A 26106-nucleotide genomic window follows, 5' to 3' on the forward strand; every position below is an offset into this window, starting at 1 on the left:
GACGAGAAATGGTGGTGTGTCATGTTGACATGCCAACATTTTCAGTGGTCATGCCCACTTTTTTTGTGCACCCACATGGGGGGGCTCCATTTTTCACCTTGTCCTGGGTTCCAAATACCCTAGTTACGTCACTGGTGCCGAGAACTGATTTTTAGCGCAACCGCAGCAAAGAGGTGTAAGGACACATCGGCATTGCAAACATTTTTGACAGCACTCATCCTGAATATTATAACATGACAATCATGTTGTAGGGGCCTATTTATCAAGTCCATTTCACCTTAAAATCATGAAAAAAGGGCAGTTTTCACATGAATTAGCTGTCTTGTCTATTTAAGAAGATACTAACTCAGGACATACAGTAGCGCATTAGACTAATGCTGCAGACCGCCCTTTCTCATTATTCTCAACTAGTTAGCAACCTGTCAAAATGATGGGACATTGTCATACCCGCGAAAAGTCATGTTTGAGTGCTCAAATATGTCACTTTCCGGGCATGACTGCTAGCCAGCTCAGGGGGCTCCGAGTAAAAATGCCCACTCCGGCGGCTGTGCGCACCAGAATGAAGCAACAATTGAATTGCTCCATCGGGCGCCATTGAGTGGCCACCGGCGCGCAACACACTTGAATTCACCCCATAGAGGAGATGGGTGTGGTACAGATCGACAACAGATGATAGACAGACAATAGGCTGACAGGAACAAAAGGACGAAAAGTACAAATGGTCGACACAAAAAAATGGATGACAAACTTTTTTTTTTTATTTAAGCCTAATCTTCACCCTAACCCTCCCAATAGTGCCTAACCCTAATTGTCCCCTTTCACAGCCTAACCCTAAAAATGTTGGAAAAAAAAAAAAAGTGTGTCAACTATTTGTCCATGTCGACTATCTAGTGTTGACTAATTGAGTGTCTATCTAGACACTATCAATCTTTAATCCGTACACCATTCTCAGTAGGGATTGCATTTGCTTTTCAGAGCTTGAACAGGTTTGCTATAATCCATATCTGATAAAATATGCTTCCATATGTGCAGCAGTACAGCCCAATGGCAGCGCATTCTCAGGAGAGTCTGAGAAAACCACTTCTAAAGCTGCATACATACGTAAAGATTTTCTGTCCAACCATCCAACTAGTTGATTGGTTGGAATGAAAATCTGGTAAGGTATGAAAGCAAATGACAATCAGCAATTTGCTCCCAAACGCCGGATAATGGACAAAAACTGTTGTTTGAACAAATTGTTTAGATCAAACATTTAACAAACTTGTCTGACGACCATTTTCATCTATTTTCTTTTTTTAGATATTTGGCATAACAAATGTTATTTCCCGTCTAAAGTGACGGGAGATCAGAGTGCGATATTCAATTGTGTTTGGGCACCCATGCATTTTGAGCATGTCGCACTCAAACAGACAGGGTTTAACTGTGCAAAGTGACTAAACCAGTCTAAAGCCCTGCTTTGGGCGCCCTGTGGAGCAGAAGTTTGGAATTTGTTTTCCATTCGCCACTGCTCTACATGGTAGTACAGTAGAGAATGAGGGCTCTGTGTACCACAGTGAATGAGTGATTACAGGAGAGGAGAGTGGGATAAGAGTCAGTGAAGCAGTATTCTCACCTAAAGGGATGTAATCACTTACTCACCTTTATGCAGATATGACCCCATCACGGTGATGGCTATGCCCTCTGCCCTAATTCCCTAAGCAGACATGTTGAGAGTTATGAAAATGTGTGCTGTCAAACACCCCTGATAATTGGATTGGTGATATTTTATTAGTAGTTCAATTTTTTTCTTCTGCAGCTCCATTTGCCACTGCCCTGCCCCCTCTATACTTTAAAATATAAAACTAGCTGTCTTCTGCAACAAACATTTGACTGTTTGCGGAGTAAAGGGGCCCCTACACACTAGACGACATGCAAACAATACAATGTCCTCAACGATAGCCATTGAACTCCCTGGAGCTCCCGGACAAACAATATAATGCACACACACTGTGCAATCTGACCAATGACCTAACGATATAGGTCGTTATAGATATAGGGTCATTAACAAGATTGCCAGATCCTACTGCATGCATGCGGGAACTCAAATCGGCATCATTATCGTTCGTACACACTGCACGATTTGTTGTTCCGATGCGTCGAAATCGCCCAAATCGAGCAAAAAAACATCTAGTGTGTACGCACCTTAACAGTGCTAATATACTTACCAATCAAAATCATGTATGTAAGAGCTATCTAGCATGCAATATTATTTATGTGGAGTAAATTTTCTTAGAGCAATCCCTGACAAATCATGCTGGGAGTTGTAGTTCAACAACAGTTGTCAAGATACAGATGAATTTGCACCTTCTGTTTTCAAGTTATAAGAGAACCTGATTATCACAAGTGGTTGGCCTGCTGTGCAATTAACTAGGTAAACTAAGTGGCCTATTTAGCCTCTCCTGTATATCAGTTTTTATAGTTTACTTGAAAAAAATATATTTTTTTTTTTCTTCTTTAAACATACTTGTATATATGGTCTGAGCCAGAGCCGGATTAAGGGTCGTATGGGCCTGGGGCTGAAAATGTTCAAGGGCCTATTCTGAGAAAGGGGAGGAGCTGTGACCAGTGCTGTGTGGGTGTGGGTCCTGGTCTGAGCCATGAGATTGTTATGCTGGCTACATATCTGGAAATCCAGTTATTTAATATGACTCACAAATGACCAAATCCAAACCAACATTCAAATTACGCAGGCGCTCAAGTCAGGCTATTGGTGCTCTTAAGGATGCAAAGAGCCAATAAAAACATCAGCTGGCCACATTAGAACCGGTCATCACTAGTTGGTCAGCCTGGTGATTGCAAAATAAAGGTGTTTTTCTTGTTAGGTCACCACCACTCACCCACCTTTTATACTGGTTTAGGAAGGGTTACTGATAGAACATATACAGCAAGCTCCAGGTTTGTTGTCAACAGGATGAGTCTGTGAGAGGAGAATTATTCAGAAATGCCATCAGGATATTAAAACACAAAGATTCAATTGATTCTCTGTTCCTGTTATTATTAAACTAACTCTTCTCGCTGGGAAACTGACCTTCTGAAAATGCTCATTTCATTCACTCTACTGCTGTTTATGTAACTCAAGTTTTTTCTCCAAAATCCAACAATGTACATAGACTATATGTGTATGTAGATCTTTCAGATCTGCATTATCTGACAATGTACATATATATATCCTGAAGGCAACCAATTAAGGCTACTGAAAACTTATAAAACTATGTAACATCTAAATTACAATTTGTTTTATATAAAATAGATAGCACTGTTTTTATTTCATGCATGTCCTTTCATAAAGACACAGTAGTTAATTTTTCCAAAGCTCTGACTTCCAAGGAGAATGTCTCACGACATATATCATTAAAGAGAGGCTCCTTATTTATAATCGGAAGAATAAATCTATTGAAAACAGGTGTTTCCCATTGTTCTCCCTATTTAACAAGTCCTGAAGAGGCAATTGTACCCTTACCGATGCCAGTATCGCTCAGCATTCCCAGCAAAACTTTTGGGCGGTATCCAATTAGCAGCGCTAAAGTAGCACTGCTAAATGATCGTGGCGGGGCTACCCCATTAGTCCCGAAGTGCCGCCCAACGCTGGCACTTATCGTGGATATTTTTTGGGACCTGATGTGTCCTGAAAAAATAATCCACGATAAGTGCCATTTTTTCTTCCCATAAAATGTGAAAACACATAGGTCTGCGAGTTTATTACAGACCCCATGTGTTTTCATATATCCTATTTTTTTTTTTTTTTTTCAAAATAATAGGATGGAGAAAAAATAGTTGGCGAAAAATGGGGATAATCGGCAAAAAATCCCCGTTTGTCACTAATCGCTGGGATCAATTAGTGCCCGAACAATGTTTGGGGCTAATTGGATACCGCTCTTTATGTTAATTTGTTGCAATAGAAGAATTTATATTACTGTGACACATAGACCAATTGTCAGAAAGGGAAGGGATTTACATACACATATTGTACCTTTTGCAGTAGGCTAATGGGTTAAAGGGTTTAGCCTTGTATTATAAGATAGGAGTAAGAAGATACATAAGCAGCCACAAAAGATTGGTTCCCAAATTAGAGTCACTTTAAATTAAATGTAAAATGTTCTAGAACAGTGGGCAGAAGCTGACCCAGTCTTTTATCTCATCCTCATCTATTATAATTCCCACATTAAATATCACTGCCAAATATAGGATTTCATTTCTCCGGCACACAGACATCATAGTTTAGTAAATCTAAATCTCCCACACAGGTTTTGTCTGTCCTTTCCTGGTTACTGTCCCCAGTTACTCAGAAACCATACACATATTGTATTCATATATGACAGCCCGTGTGCCTTTTGGCTGTCTTATGCTACCCTGTTGGCTCAGCTGAAGCAAATCTCCAAATAGTTCCTTCTGCTACATTGCAAACTGCAACAGAAGCACAGCTGCCTGGAAGAGATGGGGAAGAAGCAAGAAAGGCAAACTAAACGTTTGGGGAGACATGATGAGACGTTAGAGAAAGGGAGGCAGGGTATAAAGGACTCTCGTCTATAAACAGGCTTAACGGGAAGAAAAGGTAAATGTTATTTGAAAGATTTATGATCAGTGGTTCATTATGTGTTTTTGCATTATGTTTCTATCCAAAGAGGAGTATGGCTTTAGCACTTCAACATAATGGTGAGGTATCGTACACAATAGCCAATATCAAGTCTTAGCACCTTTGTACACAAACTACAGATATACAGAACAGACCACAAATTGTGTAGCACCAAGGAGCCAAAACATGACCTACCCTGGTGGCACAGTGTGGTGAAATGTACACAATGTTATATTCATGTTGCAACGTTCCATGAATTTGTACTGTCCATGCCTAAAACAGTTGCTGCATGCATATGTGCCCATGCAGATTTGGGTAATTCTGTTAGTTACATCTGGCTTTGGGAAGCGTGAAAAGGCTGCGATTCGTCTGTCCACGAGGAGGGGGCAGGGTTAAATGGCACAATTTGCATCATTTTATCCCTGCCCCCTCACTACGGACCCACAACTTCTCCGTAAAATCCCCCCATCCTGCCCACTTCACTAGGAAGTGGACGGGATGCAGGAGATCCGCCTACTTTTCCTGGGGTGCGGGAGGCTACCCGAAAAATCGCGAGCCTTCCGCAACTTCTGCAAGAGTAGCCAAGTATTCCCCAGAGCAGGGCCAAAACTAGGATTTTTGTCACCCGGGGCAAGGCCATAATTTGGAGTGCCCCCCCCCCCCCAAAGAGAGAGGACGAAAGGGTGTGTGGTTTTGTGACACAGTTAAGCCCCTTAGATCACATTATGTCACACATTAATGACCCTTATATAACTAGGCATGTGCAGGCTTGGATAGGTTCGAGTTTGCACGCAGAGTTCGGATTTTTCCCTCCAAAAAATGGGCCTCAGAAAGAGGCAAAATGTCATCTTGCATGGACAAACATCATCATTCCTGGACAAAAGTCCAGGAATGATGATGTTTGTCCGTGCAAGATGACGTTTTGCCTCTTTCTGAGTCCCATTTTTTGGAGGGAAAAATCCGAACTCTGCGTGCAAACTCGAACCTATCCAAGCCTGCACATCCCTACTTATAACACATTATGCCACAGTAATGCCCCTTACAACACATTATGCCACACAGTAATGCATCTTATTCATTAAGCCACAGTAATGCCCCTTATACATTTATGCCACAGTAATGACCCTTATGCATTTATGCCATAGTAATGCCCCATATGTATTATGCCACAGTAATGCCCCATATACATTATGCCACAGTAATGCCCCTTTTACATTATGCCTCAGTAAGGCACCGTACACATTATGCCACAGTAAAGCTCCTTACACATTATGCCACAGTAAGGCCTCTTTTACATTAAACCACAGTAAGGCCTCATCTCCCTTCTCTTACCTGCCAGGGCAGTGCGGTGGATGAGCATGGGGTGGAGCGGGATGCGGCTGCCACACACTGGGGAACTGTCAGTACTGCCGTCATTGTAATGTGGCACCGCTCGCGAACCAATTGGAGCTCACGGACCAGCAGCCTCTGCTGATTGGCTGTCGGTTCGCGACCACTGAGTGGCTTGCGAACGGACCCACATTAGACTGACCATGTCTCTGTGCCTCTCAAGACAGGGATGCGGCTCCAAACCCACAAAAGCAGCAACCTAGCCTCCCGGCAGCCTCTCCTCGGCACCCGGGTCAAGTGCCCCCTTAGCCGCCCCCCACCCCCTCCTAGTTGCAGCCCTGCCCAGAGTGATGGAAACAGGGCCATATGCTGCAAGGGTTCGTCCCCTTCAGCGAACTCATGCCCCCTCTTCAGGCGTGAGGAGTCCCGAATTGAGTCTACAAAATGGTGGCAGGTATGAGGAAAGGGTGTGTGTTCACACAATTGAGAACAACTGCAAACCGATGGGGATAAGCGAATAAATGCCTTAGAAAAGCAGATGTGGATGGTAACGGGCCGGTGCACAAGACTACAAGACTAGGAGCTATTTGTTGCACATAAAATAAATGCTGCCAACATGGGTGCAAGTGTCTGACGTATGCCTGGCATAAAACAGACACATGCTACTGTTGCCAACCTGGAATGCATCTCAAACTCTGTATGTGGCCAGATATTATCGCAAATGCTTATTTATAGAGTTCCAATTTATTTTACATTTTTTTAAGTTTACGCCCAATTTGCAACCAACTCAGCCAATATGGGACTAATTTGGCACAATAAGCACCTGGAAAAATAATACTGCAATACAATGGGTGCAAATACAAATATAAGATTTTTTTTTATGGAAGTAAAATTTTAAATGTTGGACAGAAATAGTGGATATTTTAACACTGCAATCGGTGAACTTAAGAAGGACCATCTTGTCACTATACATCTGTCTGCACATTTTAAACTCCGCACCTGCTGAAGTACAACAAGATCTTTCTAAGGTACAGTAAAAAAATAAATAAAATAAAAAATTGCTAATTTTAGTAGTGTTTACTCGCAACTCTAAATGAGAGCCTACAGTATGTCCCTATTTCTATGCTATACGTCATTATTACTGTGAAAAAGTGCTGTCAGAATTCAGTTTATTTGCAGGTAACAATTATTTCTTTGGCTCTTTGACATTGGAGTATATTGGAAACTGTTTAGAAAGCCACAGTGTCACCCAAAATGCCTCTACTCTGCCAAAAGTACAGCTCATTTCAATAATATCAAAGTGAGAATGTTCCCCCCATTCTTGCATTCCATGATATCATGGTCTGTGACCGCCGACATCACTCAAAATCGAGCTGCAGAAAGCTGTGCAAACAGCACTCTGAGGCACATGTACTATAAACCAAAAGTGCGCGGTGGAGAACATAGTCATCGTCCCCCCACCTTTTGCTCAAATATGCTGATCTACATGTGCAGAGATCAGCTGTAACAGAGGGGACTAATGATCAGTCCTCCCTGCCCCATGCTCCGTAATATAGGAAGTTGGCGGGGCACAAGTATGGGTGGATAAGGGGGCATATTCTGGCATTGGGGAGTAGGGGGATGGGTACTGGCAGTGGTGGAATCATATGCTCAGAAACAAAATATGGCTCATAAGATATTCTGGGTTCTAACACGGTCTATAGGGGCACAAAATTATTATCAACCTAAAGTGGGTTTACAAAGCTTCCCATTCCTTCTAGACTTTTAAAAGCTGTACATAATATACATGTTTTCTTCAAGCTGCAAAACCTCAGTCTGCGTGTCTACCTCTATGCAGAGCCTCAACAGGGCCATGAGATTTCTCCAACAGCTCGCTACCCTTTGTGAGTAACAGCACTACTGTATCACCTGGGAAAGGCATGAGAGAAGGCATTTCCGTTATATAACGACTCATGCTTTATAATGCCTTTCTTACATTTTCCCGAGCAATCTAACTCATCAAATTCAGATGGTTGCCATATCAAAACACGGTCATTGTAAGCTTGCGAGCAGGGCCCTCTTACCCTTATGTATGTCATGTATGTATGTCTTTTACAACCCAGTATAATGTTAATCCTGATTCAAATTGTAAAGCGCAATGGAATTTGCTGCGCTATATAAGAAACTGTTAATAAATAAATAATAATAAATAAAAGGTGGCTTTCTCCTATAATTCTCTGAAAAGTCGAGGATACTTTGAGGCTTCCTGCTTTATAAAATCTGAAACAACAAGTAGCAGGTTGAAGACAGGCACACCTCATAAGCAACAAAGTAGTGAGAGGAGGAGTTTGTAACAGTTTTTCTCAATTTTAAGAAATCTTCTTAACATTGCCTTTAATGTGTGATAAAATAAATTGACAAGGCATCATTCCACAGATAGCACACCCCCTAATGAAATATACTTTCACTGTCCTCAGGACCCCATGCATTAGACGTGACAAAATCTGTACCTCGGTCAGTGAGGACAATATTTTGCACACCTATTCTGATAAAAGTAACGTGTGGTAGGCAGCAGGTTTGAGACAGGAATATGAATCAACAGCAGCTTATTTAGGCCTACAGATGTGTCCGGATACATATAGCCTCTCTGCGCGCTAAACAGCCCGTCTAGTCGCGCCATGCCGTTGCGTGACTCTGTAGCGCCGAGCGTCTTATTGTGCGACTTTTTACATTCAAATATGTATTATTCGCACAGTGATACAAATAGGATGCACAAGCAGCTTATGCTGATTAAAATGATATGCAGCATGCCTATATGTGCCTATACTGTGTCTGTGGGTGCATCTACATGCGATACGCTAAGTTGCAGTGTCACACACAGAATATAGGCATGCCGCATATAATTTTACTCAGCAGAAGCTGCTTGTGCATCATATTTACATCATTGTGCGAATAAGACACATTTGTATGTAAAAAGACACTCAGCGCTACAGAGTCACATGGAGCTCTCACGTTGTGTAGTGCACGGAGGAAAGATGTATGATGACACATCTAAGTGGGATCAGCAAACACATCACTACAGGAGAGTCGTGAGGGGGTGGTTGGGAATGAAAGGGCTAAATACAATGGAAGCAGAAATGGCACAAGCAGAGGGTAACACAGAGTGAGCCATCATTCTACACTCATTCCTCTTAGTAGTTCATTTCCTGCTGAGCCTGCTAGTCTTTATAGAGTGCAGCAGATATCGTCTTATGAGGAATGGTCGGCACTATCAATTGCTTCTGGACATTGGTCATCTATAAGTGCATGTGCACAAAGCAGCACTCAGTTTGGCCTGAAACCTGTGCTCCTCCACCACTGTCTGGGAAAGAAGAAACACTGTTAGGAATTGATTTAGAAGACTGTGTGACTTGACCAGGGCCAGATTAACAATGGGGCAGGTGGAGCTGCAGCTCCAAGCCCTCCCATGAAAATAGGCCCACACCTCACAGAGATCTGCTGGAGACAGTGTTGATAGGAAATTTTCCTGTCATCAGTAGCAGCAGCGGCCCGTAGCTCCGCCCATTCACACACCACCCCCAGGAGAACTTTTCCATGTTTCGGCAGCGCAGTGGTAGGCTTCACAGAACCTCCCTGCTGCTGCGCGGCACATTACGCCCCAGTTACACCACGTGTGACGTTACGCAGTGTTGCATCACATAGGTGCCGCCGGGCACAGGGTCTCACGTGGGTGCAACCGCAATTGTAGTTCAGTCCACTGACCTAGGGTCTCACACGGCATGTGTTGAACGGTAGGAGTACTGAAAATATGGAGGACCTGTTGCGCTTACTATAGAGACGTGGTATGTGCGGCTATGACGGGACGTCATTTCCGGGTCAGGAGGATACATCCGCCTTGCGATGCCGCACGTGTTAAGCGGCGGGAACATTAAGCAGATGGATAGACGGAAAACCCGGACTGATTCCCTTTCCAGTGGATGATACAGTATTTCACTATAGGATTTTAGTTAATTAGTAACTCCATGTTTGGCAATAGGTATTTTAGTTTTTGATGAGAAAGGGGTATATATACATCCTTCTACTTTACTCCCATTATGCCTTGAAAAAGATTAAACTACAAATCGAAACGCGTTGGCTGTATTAGGATCCAGGCTATTGATACATTACTCTCTGTTGGGATTCCTTGGCTATGGACTACGGGGGCGCATGAATTATCCATATTCCATGCCCACTTGTCTGCCTAGGTGGACAATATTATCTGGTGAGAGACTTATCCATAACCTGTATCTATTTATGGGAATTTTTGGATACTTGGATTAATTGATGTTTATGTATATGACTTGTTTCTCTTGACATTTGGTAAGAGACCACTTGTCATTTTTGTTTGTTGTGTCTCTGATTAAAACTATATTATACTATATAGTTTTTATTTATTTTTATATCATATCGGGGATACAATATGGAACAGTGAAAATTGGAGAGAAGTGTGATTAATGCGATTATAGTCTACCTAAATAGTAGACTACAACATCTGTTAATTTCTTGAAAGCAACACTCTAGTTTGGATATACTTCACCATTGGTTTGTTTGTTTTTTCTCTTTTTTTTGAGAGATTTGGAGGACATCCTAAAGACTTTCGATTTCGATAGAATATTGGTCCATGTGTTAAGCGCCTGCAGAATTTATGGTGATATATTTTCTTTACAGTATCACATTTTAGAGCATCAGTAAGGGTAGATTCTCTATCACCATTTTCCACGGGCAGCTATTTGCGCTCTGAGCTTTCCTATATCTTGTGTTTTCTACCATTTATCAAAGTGTATTTGAGGTATAATCCCCTCGGGGGTTTACCTCAAATACTAAGTATCCCCCATATGTATTAAAGAGGGACCGCAGCTGGTATCTCCGATACCTGCTGTGATCCCTCCATTACCGCTGTCAGCCGCATCCCCCATAGGTTTCTATGGGGGATGCGATGCTGCCAGATTTACCAATATCCGGAATGCGATGCATTCTATATATTGGCCGCCGCAGCTAATGACATCTAAAGAGGACGTTAGCCACTGTAGCCTAATTAGCCGGTGGAGGGATACACCGATACCCTCCCCGGCTATAGCGGCTGTGAATGTGCAATCCACTGGCCGGCAGCTCTCCGGGGGCATCGCAGGGACGAGCTCCTTTTGGAGCCCGTGTCCTTGCATGTCCCGTATGATACTGTACATCCAGCCGCTATGATTGCATTTTGCAATGCGATCATAGGCGTTACTGGTATGCCCTGATCACGTTACAAAAGCGATCATTGATGAATGGGCCTGAATGTCACCTGCTTGTAGTAAGCTGCTGTATTACCAGTGATAATAAGTACTTGTTAAAAAGGCTAGCTAGATAGCTCTACCTTAGTCAGAGAGCAATAGGCAATACAGCAGTAGCCAAGGAGCACTTGTAGTCTGCAGCCGGCTGTGAAGATATGCAGAGAACAGAGATCCTGATGATAAGCACACTGAGTCTACAGCTGCGGTCGGAGCGGTGTACGCTGGAAGAATAAGAGCGAGGTAAATGTAGTAGCCGTCACTGAGGTCAGTAAGGGAGTCGGACTGGGGAGATATCAACAGACCTCTGTCCGAATGTCACAATTTGCAACAATGGAGCTGTAAGGGTTTGTTAGTAGCCCATGATAAGACCCATCTTGGTGCTTTAGCTGCAGGAGCCGGCCCGGGCTTTAGATGCAGATTAGAATGCCAGCATGGAGAACACAACACCTGTGGCGTTGACGTTGCAGGCAAGTGTAGAGCCTAATAAGGTGGCTTGTGAGACTATTATGTGTACTTATACAGCATTGATGGAAGGGCAAGGGGTATTTCAGTGGGTGGTGGGTGAAGCAGTGTAGTACAGGCAGAAATACTTAAACTTGTGCCTGTGTGATTTATGTTGCATCACCATAGGTGACTGCTATAGACCTACCAAAATGGGCAGGAATGAGGGGTCAGTCATCTCTCATGCACAGGGTGTTAAAATATCTTGTTACAGCTTTGTACTACCCCACTGCTAACAAAGGGACAATGTCAGCAGTGAACAGAGGCTGTGTGAAGGCTGTCTCCTTGTGACTGTATTTATATATACAGTATGTGTGAATAAATGTAGGTATACACATACATATAAATATCCTCACCAGACCCCACGTTATAAAAATTATGCCCTCCATGGTGCTAGCCACACCCCCTGTGCAGACCACACCCACACATCACTGTGCACACCAGCTCGGCGGCACAAAATAGGCCTTTCATACTTTTCAGCTCCAGGCCTATGTGGACCTTAATCGGGCACTGGTGACTTCCCTTGCCAAGCAGAGATAACAGCATTGTTTTTGCCCTTATGACCTGCCGCACCCATGAGACCACAAGTGGCCTGGGAAGTGTCCAACAGAACAATTGCACCCTCCTTTACAACTGGCCTATACGTGGTCTAACCTTCAAAAACTATGGCAATGGTCGTTCTCAGCAAAATCTCTCCATATCAATAGCTGCCACTTCCATCTATCTCAGATATACTCCAAAATTCCATCAACAGCAGAGCCAGTTATTACAATGTGGGTACTTCTACCTCCATTTACAAAGCTTTCTCTACAGCTGCGCCTCTGTTCCATCGAAGAGTCCAATCTATCAACACCCTTAAACTACCAAGGTCTGGACCGTCTTGAAACATACCCTCTCCCTCTATACTGTAAGCTTGCAAAAGCAGGGCCCTCTCTACCCTCAGTCTTGTTGCCTTTTTCAATCTTAGCTAATTTGTAAGTACAGTAATGTGTTCATTATAAATAACTTCTATGTAAATGTATTCTTTTTGTTACCAATTGTATCCAATTGGTTGCTACACTTGTTTTCATGTTTTTTATACAGTTCTTAAGTAAATTTTTCTGAACTATGTTAATTTCTATGTATTTATCTTGCCTATTGCAATCAATGTAGTGCGAACAAGTTGGCTACCTCACCTTCTTTGTAACATTGGTCTTTTGAAGTGCTTTTAGGTACAGTAGACTCATTTTAATCATGCACTATCTGCAGCTGTGCAGGCTTCTGGCAATTACTATACAGAAATCTTGCTCGTCTTTGCTTGCACCTCTATGGGGAGCAAGAAATCCCATAATTCATTAACCTGCAAGAGTCAGACATAATCTGCCCCTTTGAGTTCTATTTGGGAGAAGAGCACTATACAAATAAAATTTTTCTTCTCATTATTATACTCAAGAAAATACTGATCAGAATTTATAAACCTCAAACATTATTTGTTGTGTCATAAATATATCCACTGATCGCCTTATCAGTCTCTGCATGTATTACCAAAATCAGGGTATTCAGCAAAGATCAAGAGTACTGCACATGTTAAACTTTTTTCGAGATCGATATATGTGAAAATGTAGATGCATAAACAAGCTATTAATGATCATTTTCGATACAGGTGGTTGCAGATGTACACAGAAATTATGCTAATCTGATCAGAAACGCATTTGCTTAGAAAACCTTTGAAACAACCAAATGTTCATGTCTACGCGGCCCTTAAAACTCACTATTGTCTCAAAACTACTCCAAGTGGGTGTGGTATGAAAAGTTGACATTCAGAATGTCAACAGTTTGAATTTCAGCAGTCAGAATGTCGACATTTAAAAAGTCAACATGTCGACATTTAACATGTCTACACCATAATGTTGGCATACAGTTTTTTGATTATTTTCACCTAATCTTAACCCGTAGCCCAACAATAAGCAAGAAAACCTGTTTCGATTAACCATGTTGATATATTTGAATGTCGACATACTGGTTGTAGTACTAAAGTCCATTCTGCCAACATTCAGGACCTGTCAACATTCTGACTGGATCCCACTCCAATTTAATTTCTACGTAGCAAGCTCTATTGATATATTGTTATAGTTCACACATTTGTCTAAATTACACAAGACCTCTGGGAAAGAAACCAGGTGACTATTACTTCCCATTAATGTTAACAAAGAACTTGACTTGGATCACCCTGGAAAGTGTGAAGCTGGCACAGAGGCCAAAAGATCAGCTACAGATGGATTTTATTCCATGTATGGTCAAAATAAACATATACAGACATGTAGAGTTGTTGTTATCATTCCTTGTAAAGAGGAGCATACCGGTCATAATGGCTTGCACATGAAGGAAAGCTTTTTACTCAATGTTATTGACTTTGGGGTTTCCCGAGGTCAATCAAAATAAGAAAAAAAAAGAAAGCATCTACCACATGAAAATAACAGTATTCAAAATACCTGTCAAAACTATTACTATTATTTATCACTTATTTAGTGTAAAGAAGGTTCCATATCATGAAATGAAGAAATTTACATACTAATACAGACTATTATCTCCAAAGACGGGGATCGCACCCGAATATTGTCAATTGTTCCCACATTATATAGTAAAACTCTCCAGGGGTGCCACTGTAATGGCCCGTACACACGGGACGATCAGACAACGATCAGATATCGTTGTCTGATCGTCCTGCATGTGCTGGATGTTCGATATCGAACATCCAGCACATGCACCAACCACCAAACTACTATAACGACCCGCGATCCCTATAGTAAACAAGCTAACCTGGTCGATATCGACCAGGTTGGCCTACATGTACGGGCGATGGTCGATATCGACCATCCGTGCCGCACCTCGATGTTCGTTTGGTCTTTGGAAGGGGCTAAAAAATGGACAATATAAACGATCGAATGATAAACGATATCGTTTATATCGTCCTGGTTATCTGACCGTGTGTATGCACTATAAGACAAATAAGTACACATGAAACAAAAATTGGAAAGATAGAGTGCACAATTATCTTGCAAATGTATAACAGTAAAACATAATTTATTAACTCATTAATAACTACAATAGTTAGTGGTAAAATGCAGCAAATTAAAGATATTAAGAAAATGTTAAATAAAGGCTGTGCTTGGTCGCAAAATCCCTATCTAGTGTGGAACTGTATTGATTGACTCCAAATATCCCATATATATTTAATAATCCACTGTGTTTAGTATTTCAGGAGCTGCTATAGTATGTTGCCCCGACAACATTCCCCTGTATTTATACCCAATTTTTTTATCCATACTGACTCTATTCTATCTTCCTTTGTTTGGGGGGGGGATAAGAGACCTTGGGGATTGCTCTCCGTCCCTATGCAGATCTAAATCTGCAGGTAACCTGGCTCCTCCTAATTTAAGACTTTATTATATGGCATCACAACTGTCACATTTGGTAACTTGGCTGATGGCTTGTAATAACACCACTCTGACTGGATTTCATAGTGAGCAGACGGGGGCCACTTACAGATCTTACGTTCTGTGAAAACGCCAGACAGACCTCCCCCCTTACTCCGTCTGATGTTTTGCGCAGGGACTAGTTTGGGATGAGGGTATGGACCCTGATGTCCCACTGAGGTGTAATGGTGGTCTTTTTGAACTGGGTACACTGGGATCAGAGTCTTCTTGGATTTCGCATGGTGTCAAAACACTTTGTCATCTGTTTCATAATGGTGTCCTCCTTTCCTTTGAACATTTCTGCATGGATCTTGGCCTTCCTCATACAGCTTTCTATAGATACCTCCAGCTCCGTCATGCCCTGCGCGCCAAGTTTGGATATAATCCTATTTTATTATCCCCTTCTCTTCTTAAATTTGTACTCCTTCAATTACCTAACTGTAAGACGGTCTCCTATCTCTACAATGATCTTGCCGGTTGTAATTTCCCAGATGCCCTTCTTTGCCTTAGGATTAAATGGAAATTCAATTTGGGTTCTCTTCAGGATGAGCAATGGTCTCAGTTGCTGGGTTCTATAAAAAGTGCAGTTCTCCTTGTGTCGGTTTTCAACAAATCCATTATTCAATTCTGCATACCGCTTCCCTATTTCTATAGCGCATATTGATATTATTGTTCCAACAAATTGCTCCAAATGTTGAACACTTGACTGTGACTTTTGGCACTTAATAGCAGGCTTGGCTTATTACTGATATCCACTTTGATCGTGTATTTTGTTACTCAAGGATATATTCTCTGTCAGCAATGCTCTTATGACTTTTCTAATTTTATTTATTTGTATTTTTGTTGTGTTTAGAACAGGTAGAAAAAGTTTTAAATAAAAACCTACATGATTTAAAGTATGTTGCACTGGGCTATTCAATAGGTCTGGGGGTCGTAAAAGGGTCTACCTGCTGCTGTAATTGAACATACAGTATATGTTAGTTATGTTAATGTTCAAGGATATCTAATCCAGGTTAATGGAGGTTAACACCGGATTAATGTGTAGAGTAATTAGTAATAGGGATAGAGATGTTGTGGCAGAAAGGGGAATTGTTGATGTTGTGATGGACAGCGGTAAAGTGGATGGCAAAGCAAACTACAGTGGGGATAAAATGAAGTTGAAGGTTTCAAAAAGGCATCAAGGATTGGGGGACTGAGAATAAATTAGAGAATTAAAGTAGGATTTGTTTAGCAAGGAAAGTACAGAACTGTAAATGGAGAAAATTTTAAGTGTAACAAGCTTGTGATTTCCTCCAAATGCACTCAGAAAAGCAAGAACATTTTTGGGCAATGTGGGTCAATGTGAGTGGCATGCCAAGGTTGAGGAGAAGATTATTTTAGACTGATAGTGATGGCTGAGGCATCAAAGTCAAGGGTAGAGGTGAGGGCAAGGCTCTACCAAAGGCGAGGTGGGTAATGGATGAGAGGGCAGAGTCTAAAGAGGAGAAAAAAGTGGTGGGGTCAAAAAAAATCAAGATTTCATCTAGATAGGGTAGCCTTAACTGTAGAAAATTAACCATGTGATGCACCCGGCCATTTCTAACTTTCCAATAAAGAACATTCAAGTGGCAACCTTTCCTCTCACAGTTAAGATGTTGTTACAGGATATTCTGAAAAAATGCACCATGGGTTTGGAACCACTAGAAGTCTACCAAAACCCAAGAAATGTGCAATCTATCCATTGAAAAGAAATAGAAAGACATCCTACCAATATAAGGTGCCACAAGCCTATGTCCATGGAACATAGACATGGTCAGATTGCATTTGAATAAAAAAATATATATATATTATATTTTTCAGTTGTAATATCTTGTTTGGAATATATGGTAGCCGTACATTGTAACATTGTTCAACAAATATTTTTCTGGATACTATGTATTTTTCCTCTTACAGGTATCACAGACCCAGATTAACGGTTATTAAAACTTTTTATAAGGTTAGCTTTCAAGGGTTAATAGAGTGGCTGGAGAGGGGAGAGAGATGTTTAATAATAGGAGAGACCTTGCAGAGGTTGGAAAAGATCTGGTCAAGGAATTGTCACTGATGTGGGAGGGAGATGAGGTCCATTGAGAGAGGCCTAATACGGAAGAGAGGGACATATGTTTGGTGACAGCAGTGTTGGAGGGGTCATCAATAGGGATAATTAAGTCTCATAAGATGTGGGAGAGGGTCGTCTGAGGAAAGACACTGTGGCAACCAGACAGAGACAGGATGGACGAGGCTAACTAAATGGACCTTGGAGGAGAAGGAAGTAAAGGTTCAGGGGGATTGAATTGGAATATGCAGTGTGGGGAAAAAGAGGACTCCAACTCTGCCACCATGAAGGTCCTCAGGTTTGGGGGTGTGAAAGAATGAGAGGCCCCCATAGAAGAAATGAGCTGAAGAGGTAGCTTCAGTGGGAGATGTCCTGGTTTCTGTGATGGCAAGGAGATTGAGGGACTTTGAGATGAAGTCATGGATCGGCTTCAATTATTTGAGAACGGACCTGACAATTCTTTTGGTAAGGCTTTCCTGTCTCCTATATACAGTGTTATATAAATACACACAAACACACACATCTGGAAATCTATACTACTGAAGGCTGTCCTCAGTGTCATGAGCAAAGGCAGTGATTTTTTTTAAATCAAGCAGTGCAGTTTGTAGAATTACGGTGGGCTGCATAGAAGCATAGGCCAACAATTTTTTATGGCCCCATACAGATGTGTCCACACCCATCAAACAGGTGTCGTGCAACACTGCTAGCGCCAGGCACCTATTCTGTGGAACATGCGCTTTAGTTACAATGCGTTGCAACTAGGATACACTACGCCGATTAGATTGATATGCAACACTTGAATGTCTGTGTGCTACTAAGTTTCGGAATCTGTATAGGAAGCCCTACAATGCTGCGGCCGCTGCTTTTTTCCATGTCAAGTTCCATTGTGCTTTGTATACAAACTCAGTCGCACACAGATATACAAGTGTTGCATATCAAATGAATCAGTGCAAAAGCTTGGAGCGTCCTAATCTCATCATATTGCAATTAAAAAGCATTTTCAGCAAAAAAAAGACGCCCAGTGCCAGCAGAGTTGCACAGGACCTGTTGGCTCACTTGTGCCAGGCATCTCACGCCATGTGGTGTATTGAGGCTAGATGTACGAGGACACATCTATAAGTCTTAACTTTGCAATGACAACTGAACATTACATTTGTAGGGAAGCATTGTTCTCTGAAAAATTCACTAATCAACTGAATTTGCTGAACCTATTAGTTTCTTCTCTACATTTGAACACAAGCGTAAAAAAACAAATGTTTTCTTTTTCTAGAATTATCTTTTTAATTGTAAATAAAGGAAAGTGACGTGTAATGAACTTGCCCTCCCACAGGGAGCAAACTATCTCAAACAGATTGCTATTGGTGCAGACTACAGTAGCTACTCTCAGACAAGGCCAGCAGCAAAATGTCTAATTAACAAATCTTTCTCAGAGGCACAGATAATACAAACTGTCACCCCCCTAAATCCTCGACTTAAAAAGACGCAGAACAGGATTATGGGCATCTAGATGTAAACAGGAGATTAAACAGCTCGGCTGTGCTTTCTCTGCTCTAAAACACTGCTCCCGTCTGAATTCAACAAAGGCAGAAATAATTTAGCATTAAAACGTCTAAGCTAAGGGGGGGGGGGGTTAATAGCCTGCAATATCTAGGGTTTGCTCCTTGTCGGCTGCTTTCTCATTAAACTGCATTTGTTTACTGGTTTACTTGAATCAGATTTAGACATTGCTGTATGACCATAATCTATAAAGACCATGATAACATGACATGTTACTGTAGTAGGACTACTGGAAAACTGGACAGTAGCTCTGTAGAACAGAGGTCTATTGTGGTTGTCTAGCTTTTGGGGTGAGTTTGTAAGATCTCCATAGCAGTATTTAGGGGTTTATTTACTAAGAAGTGTTAGGAGACAGAGTGAAAAGTGATAGCAAAGTGATAAAGTGCCAGCCAATCAGCTCCCAACTGTCATCTCACAGGCTATGTTTGAAAAATGACAGTTGGGAGCTGATTGGCTGGTACCTTATCACTTTCTTATCACTTTTCACTCTGTCTCCTAACACTGCTTACTAAATACATCCCTTAATCCATAGGTGCCTGCTAGCTATGCTCACCTCAATGATGACATTGTAGCTGTCATTCTGTTCACCTGTAGTAATAAATTTAGTCACATAAGCTGTATCGCTTCAGGAAACATACAAACTACATTTAGCCATGTGACAGAAAAGAATATCAATTAGAGCATCAAAGATGTGTACTCTATATACACTATCTGATGATTGCCTAGTTCCCTTTCCATATATTATTGAATTTTTTGCTAAGTGAATTAGGAGAGGGAACAGCATTAAGTGCAGCAAAGTGATTACTCACAGATGGTACAGTGTCCCAAACAATTCTTGTGTTATCATTCCCCCTGCAAAAAAATCAAAACCTCTCTGCAATCATCCGCATATGTGCAACATGACAGTGGTGAACCAATAGCCTAGATGGAAAGCTGACTGGTGTACTAAAGAGAGGCTCACACCAACTGTATAAACATTTTATAGCACCTGAGATATTCCCGATAATATCGGAGAGACCACTGGAAATTGACAACTTGACAGGTCACTATAAAAACAGCCATATGGATTACTGCCATGGATCCCTACCCCTCTTCCCAACTAACACCCCCCCCCCCCTCCCCCCAAAAAAATAAAAACACAGGATGACAAGTTTTTCACTCTCAATTTGTCAAAATTATTTTAGTTGCGTTTCGGGGGAGGGTAAATGTTTCTAACTGGTATTTGCTTTTCTCCCACACTCCAAGGACATTTCAGTGGTTGCCATGGATACTTCCATATTTTGATGCAGCTATTGGAGCACAAGAGTGTTGGGCATCACTGCCGAGAGACTATGAGATCTTCAAATCTTAAGTGTTTCACACATCTAAACAGGCGGATGACACCTAAATGTCTCCATGCATGGCCTGAAAGTCCTACAGTCTGAGGGAATGCATTCCTCTGGGTTTCCAATGCAACAAGGTCACAGGCTTGAATCAAACACATCAGAAGCTTAACCATTAACATCCCAAAAGGCCTTAGCAAAAATTGGACTTGAAATAGTTATAACATTCAGGGAACCTTCAGTTCTATTTACATTCTGACAAAGATTATACAGTAGGTAACATCACTGGCAGAGTACATTTTATTTAGAATACACATTACACTTTAAAGATATTAAAATATCAGCAGTAGTCAGTGGGTTTTGTATATTATTATCTATATACAAATGTCAAAGTGCCACTGTGCCTGGGATGTCACATGTCAGCGTGCCACTGCACCTGAATAGCAAATGTCAGCGTGCCACTGTGCCTGGATGTCACATGTCAGAGTGCCATTGTGCCTGGATGTCAAATGTCAGCGCGCCACTGCGTCTGAATGCCAGGAGTCAGCATGCCACTGCGCCTGAATGCCAAATGACAGCGTGCCACTGCAGTGGAATGCTTCTGCTCTAGAATGCCAGGTAGCAGGGTGCCACTGCTCTGGAATGCCAGGTGGCAGCGAGCCATTAAATCTGGGAATTGAGGTATATGCATAATTTGGAAACCAGGTCTTCCATTTTTACGGATCCCAGATAACAGAATTCTTTTGGTCTGGCATCTTAAGAGTCAGTTATTCCAGTCCCTACATTGTGTCACTATATGCTACAAAATCCAATATACATACTTTTCCTACCATGCAAAGCCATTAACAAAACACCAACATAATTAGATCACTTTTCTGAAAATATCTCCTAACTGGTCCTACTCTGCTCAAGATCTGTACCTTTCCTTTTTTCTTATTAAATACAGCTTTGAGTTTTCCACATATGAAACAGAAAAGGTACAGCCATTAAGATGCAAGTAAAAATATTTCACAGAATAGGGAGAAGTATAACACTGAGTAACTCAGTAAGTATCTGCTATACAGTATAATTAAGTGATGACCTTGTCCTAGGAGTTCCACAGGGACCATATGATAGTATTTTTCATAAATACCTTAACACATTTGCTATCAATATATTCTAAAATACTATTAATATATTCTAAGTACTAAATATGCCAGATAGAGTTGTACAGAGCTGCAGATGTTTCAGGCTGTATAATCCCTCTGTTTTACTGTACAAGTCTTTTCCCTGGCCTCAAAACTTCAAAACAGATCCTTAGAGCACACTTGGGGGTATATTTGCTAATGTTCGATTTTGCAAATCCCCAAAATAATAGATCTGCTTCATGTTTTCGATGCTAGCATGAGCAGGTATGATTGACACAGATGCGTGCACAGATTGGTGAGACCCGTGCATGCATCTGTGTGTAAAAATCTACATAAGTTTGAAAATTAAATTTAAAAAATGGTAACCAGCCCCAGACTTTTCAGAGCCAGTCCTGGTTGTATAAATACGGAGGACAAGAGACATAAGGGATTCCCTGTATTTAGCATCTTTAGTAACCTAGCGGTTCTCACCATTGAAGTCAATGGTGGGAACCGTTCATTGGCTGAGAGTCGGAGGCTCACCTCTCTCAGCCAATGAACGCTCAGCTCCGGCATTTCTAAGAGAAATACCACAGCTGACCTGTCATTCGGGAAGTACCGTCCTTAGAGGATGGTACTAAGTTCGTGATTCTGGCTTCTAGCTTTTTTGTTTTAAGAAGACGCTGGATTCCTACTTGGACAAGAGGGCCTTTCCATGTATTGTAGGTGAGTATATGTGAGTGTGTATGTGTGTAATACTTTCACGGTGTGCGAGTGTTGTCTTTATTTTAACATATCTTTTACAGGTAAACTAGAGGTACCAGCAGGTCCTTAATGCCCGGCATGCTGGTACTTGTGGTTCTTCCAAGTATCAGCATGTGGGGAGGCTTGCTGGGACCTGTAGTTCAACTGTAAAAGACAATGGGCAAAATTTACTAAGCCGCGGTTTGACGGCGGTTTCTATTCTATTCTAAACCCCGATGGTTGGTGGCGGGTTCTATTCTGTTCTAAACCCCGGGGGTTTGGTGGCGGTTTTGCAGTGGTTTCTAAATGACAGCTCTGTTCTATTCTAAAATGTGTTTTGATGGCAGTTTTGCAGAGGTTTTGGCCTTAGTAAATCTGTAGATAGCAAAACCGCCGCCAAACCACAGTCAAAATACATTTTAGAATAGAATAGAACAGAGCTGGCATTTAGACAAAACCGCCACCAAACCCCCGGGGTTTAGAACAGAATAGAACCCACCACCAAACCACCAGGGTTTAGAAAACCTCCGCTTAGTAAATTTTGCACAATATTATTATATCTTTTTTACACACACTTTACACCATCAACCCGGCACCCACAGGCCAGGGATAGCCCCGGGCTATCAGCTCAAGCTTGGGGTGCCCTGGAGAGGGATACCCCATTCTTCAGGGTGACACCACCTCCCCAGGGATCGCTGGCCTGGGCTGACTAGTGGTCAGATGTAATGCTTTGGCCGGGGGACACGGTAAAGGATTCCCCAGCTGTGCCATTACAACCCCGCTAGAAAACGTCCGGTGCTGGTTATGGAAAATACAGAGGACCCCTACTCATTTTCTCCCCTGTATTTCCAAAACCAGGACTGGCTTGCTGCGCCCAGTGCTGGTTGTATTAAATACAGGGGACCCCTACGTCTTTTGTCCCCTGTATATACACAACCAGAACTGGCTCTGAAAAGTTCGGGGCTGGTTGTGATTTTAGGGGGGGACCCCACGTAATTGTTTTTTTAAATTGTATAACTTTAGAAGCTTTTTAAACACGGAAGCATGCACAGATCTCACTCATGCTAAAATTGAATGCATGAAGCAGGTCTATTCATTTGAGGATTTGAAGTTAGTTTTTGAGTGGGAATTGGTATTTGATTTGTACATGGGCATCAAACATCAAATCACTGTTCAAAATTTAACCAAATCGAATTTGATATAGGAAAGGGTTCTAAAATCGACTTTTAGTAAATGTGGGATATGATGAGGGATTTGTACATTCGATTTGAATTCATATTGAATGCAAAATCGAACTTTGATAAATATTTTGCTTCTCTACTTGTCCTACAAAGATTTAGCAAATTTTGTAACATACTAAAATAATATGAACAGAGCTGTAGATAAATGCCAAATGTGTATCATTTTATAAAATAATTGATTATTGCAATGATTTTAGATGTCTACCTAAAATCCACCGAGAATAAGAATATAAAAGTAGTGTGTTTTTCACTAGTGGGCTCAGTTCTCAAGTAACACCTTGAACTCTGTCATGTTCCTCCAACAATTCCTGAACAATTTTTGCAGTGTGGTAGGTCACAGTATCCTGCTGAAATAGACCATCAGTGAATACTGTTGTCATAAATGGGTGCACTTGGCCTACAACAATGATTAGGTAGGTGAGATGTGTCAAAGTAACATCCACATGAATGCCAGGACACAAACTTTCAGAGCAGAATATTGCCCAGAGCATCACACTGCTCCGCCGCCTTACCCTAGTCCCATAATGCATCCTGGTGCCAGCTGTTCCCCAGGTAAACAACGCACCTCGGTGTACATGTATAACAGAATTAAGCCTTTAGGGGCATATTCAATTGCCGACAAAAAGTCTCAGACTTTTCGCCTGTTGCACTTTCCGCCTACATCGCTGGTTTTGGGTCCGGAAAATTATCACGCGTGGCCGCTTCTTTCCCTATTCAAATCCAAGGGATGCGAAAACCGGACTCGGCAAAACTCATACAGGTGAAAAGTGCTGTCAGTTTTGGGGAAATCAGCCTGACACCCCCCAAAACATGCACTAACATGGGGGATCAGTATGGATACCCCTGAATAGCCCTGCTGAAGGTATTTGGGGTACTTAAATGGTCTCAATAGGTGCTAATTAGCATATTGGCATAAGGGGTGAAGAATAGCATTTAGCAATATATTTTCAACAAAATAACTAGTCCCAGCAAATTTGGGGTACCTGAAAATGGGGGCTAGCATATTTAAAAGTTGTAGTTTTAAAAAACATGAAAACTGCACCTGCCGCAAACACCTGCAAAGTAAAAAACCCCTGGGGCATACTTGGGGACCCCCCTGGAGTCCATTTTCCTAGTTTTTAAATTTGTACTTTTTCGCCCCCAAAACAAAAATACTTTTTGGGGTGTTCTAAATGTTAACTTTTTTTGACGCAGTCAAAAAAACTTTGCACCCCAAAACCCCATAACTGCACTTTATTCCGCCTCCATTCAGAGGAGAATCTTTTTCGCCTATCTGAATGCATTGACTTTCCGCTATTAAAAGTTGTAGAAATAAAAAAGCATTGTTACAGTTGAATATAGCATAAAATTCATGCAGGCTGGGAAGTCTGGTTTGACATGGAAGACACAGGTTAATGGTAGGAAGATGTGATTGCTTTAAATTGTCCGCCAAGACAACTGATTAGTGGCTATCAGGACAGGATTCCGCACAACACCACACAACTTCTGTCAGTCTCCAACTGTTCCTGCAATCTGTCTAAAGCTTCACCACATGACAGATTATTTTCCTTTAATTAGTTAGACATTGAAATTAACCCTTATAATGTTGTAGAGGTCTTTAGGTACACAGACACCTGCAGCAGCAAAGAGATTAAGGAAGTTAATTGAACAAATGACTGAAATCTGGGAGAGATCGTAAAGCCGCAGGGCTGGATGGAGGAGGGGGAAAACACAGACAAAGACAAATGTGAAGCTGCCCAGTGTCCTTTTACATCCCTATAAGGGAACAAGCGATAGGGCTCTTTCTGCATTGATCGCTCAAGTTAAGATGATAAATTGCACATCTCCTTTAAAGCAGAGAGGTAAATCACAGGGGATAAGTACGTAACCATAAACTGTTGTTCCTTGGGATCAACAAAATAGGACATTTTGGTGTAAAAGGTAATGGATACATGAAAACAAAGTGAATGAAACATTTTCTTTTCCTTATGTTTATACAGACAACTATTAGGAGTGCATTTGAAGTGATATGACCCAGTCCTGAGGAATTCCTAAAAAGTATCTCCATTCAATTGAATAGTATGGAAGATGCTCACAGATATCGCTTTCATTTCAATTTAATAAGAAGGCATTTCTCAGTGGAAGGATCCTTCGAATCAATGTTACTGTCACTTTTCTCATCGTGCCATTAAAACATATATTTTTTACATAACGTTTTATTGATTTAACAATTCCCTATAATACCCCTTTCAGACATAATACCTGGGAAATACATGGGTACGACCTGGGCCTATCAACCCGGGAAACTGCCAGGTCTCAGTCCGATACCACTTGCAGACAGAAAATGGCAAAAAACCCAGCTTTTACCCGGCATTTTGCCATTTTCTATATGAAAAAAAACAAAAAGGTATAGGTTCACAATGAACTTCAACCAAAGAACTCTATATAGGTGCACTCTATATAGCTCAATTAGTGTCCATTTAAAACATAACTTTTAATAATATCTACAACAGTTCAATAAAAAGGGCTTACACAAATATCAGAAAAAGTCTGACTCAAGTTGTGAAAAGAGTGGGTAAAGAAATCTCGGTTAACAATAACCCAGATGAAATAGGCGAAATAAAAGAAAAAACATGTATAAGACAATACAACATGAAACATGCATAAATAAAAAAAGATAAAAAAAACACCAGGTCAATGGATATCAAAAATTGGTATTCAATGAAATAGTAGGTGACAATGTATTCTAGTAATTCCCAATACGGGTTGTTGCAGCAAAATTAGAAAACATAGATAGTAAGGGATGTAAGATCAATATAGGCTCTGCTGCTCCTTTCACACGAAAAAGTGGAGGAAAAGGAGTGAGAGATCTCCCAATATTGTAACCCCTAAGAG

General features: G+C 41.4%; 2 protein-coding genes across 6 annotated transcripts in view; both read right to left on the bottom strand.

The window, feature by feature from the left end:
* Positions 1–26106, bottom strand: part of SLC39A11 (solute carrier family 39 member 11) — a 536505-nt gene that overhangs the window by 346816 nt on the left and 163583 nt on the right. The window lies entirely within an intron of this gene.
* Positions 1–26106, bottom strand: part of LOC148540889 (uncharacterized) — a 55779-nt gene that overhangs the window by 26458 nt on the left and 3215 nt on the right. The window contains exon 3 of the mRNA XM_088474034.1: positions 19373–19442. Within this exon, the coding sequence (XP_088330160.1) occupies positions 19373–19442 (70 nt within the window). The remainder of the gene's footprint in view (positions 1–19372; positions 19443–26106) is intronic.

Source organism: Taudactylus pleione, unplaced genomic scaffold (genome assembly GCF_031769625.1).
Source record: "Taudactylus pleione unplaced genomic scaffold, aTauple2 ptg000016l, whole genome shotgun sequence".
Lineage (NCBI taxonomy): Eukaryota > Metazoa > Chordata > Amphibia > Anura > Myobatrachidae > Taudactylus > Taudactylus pleione.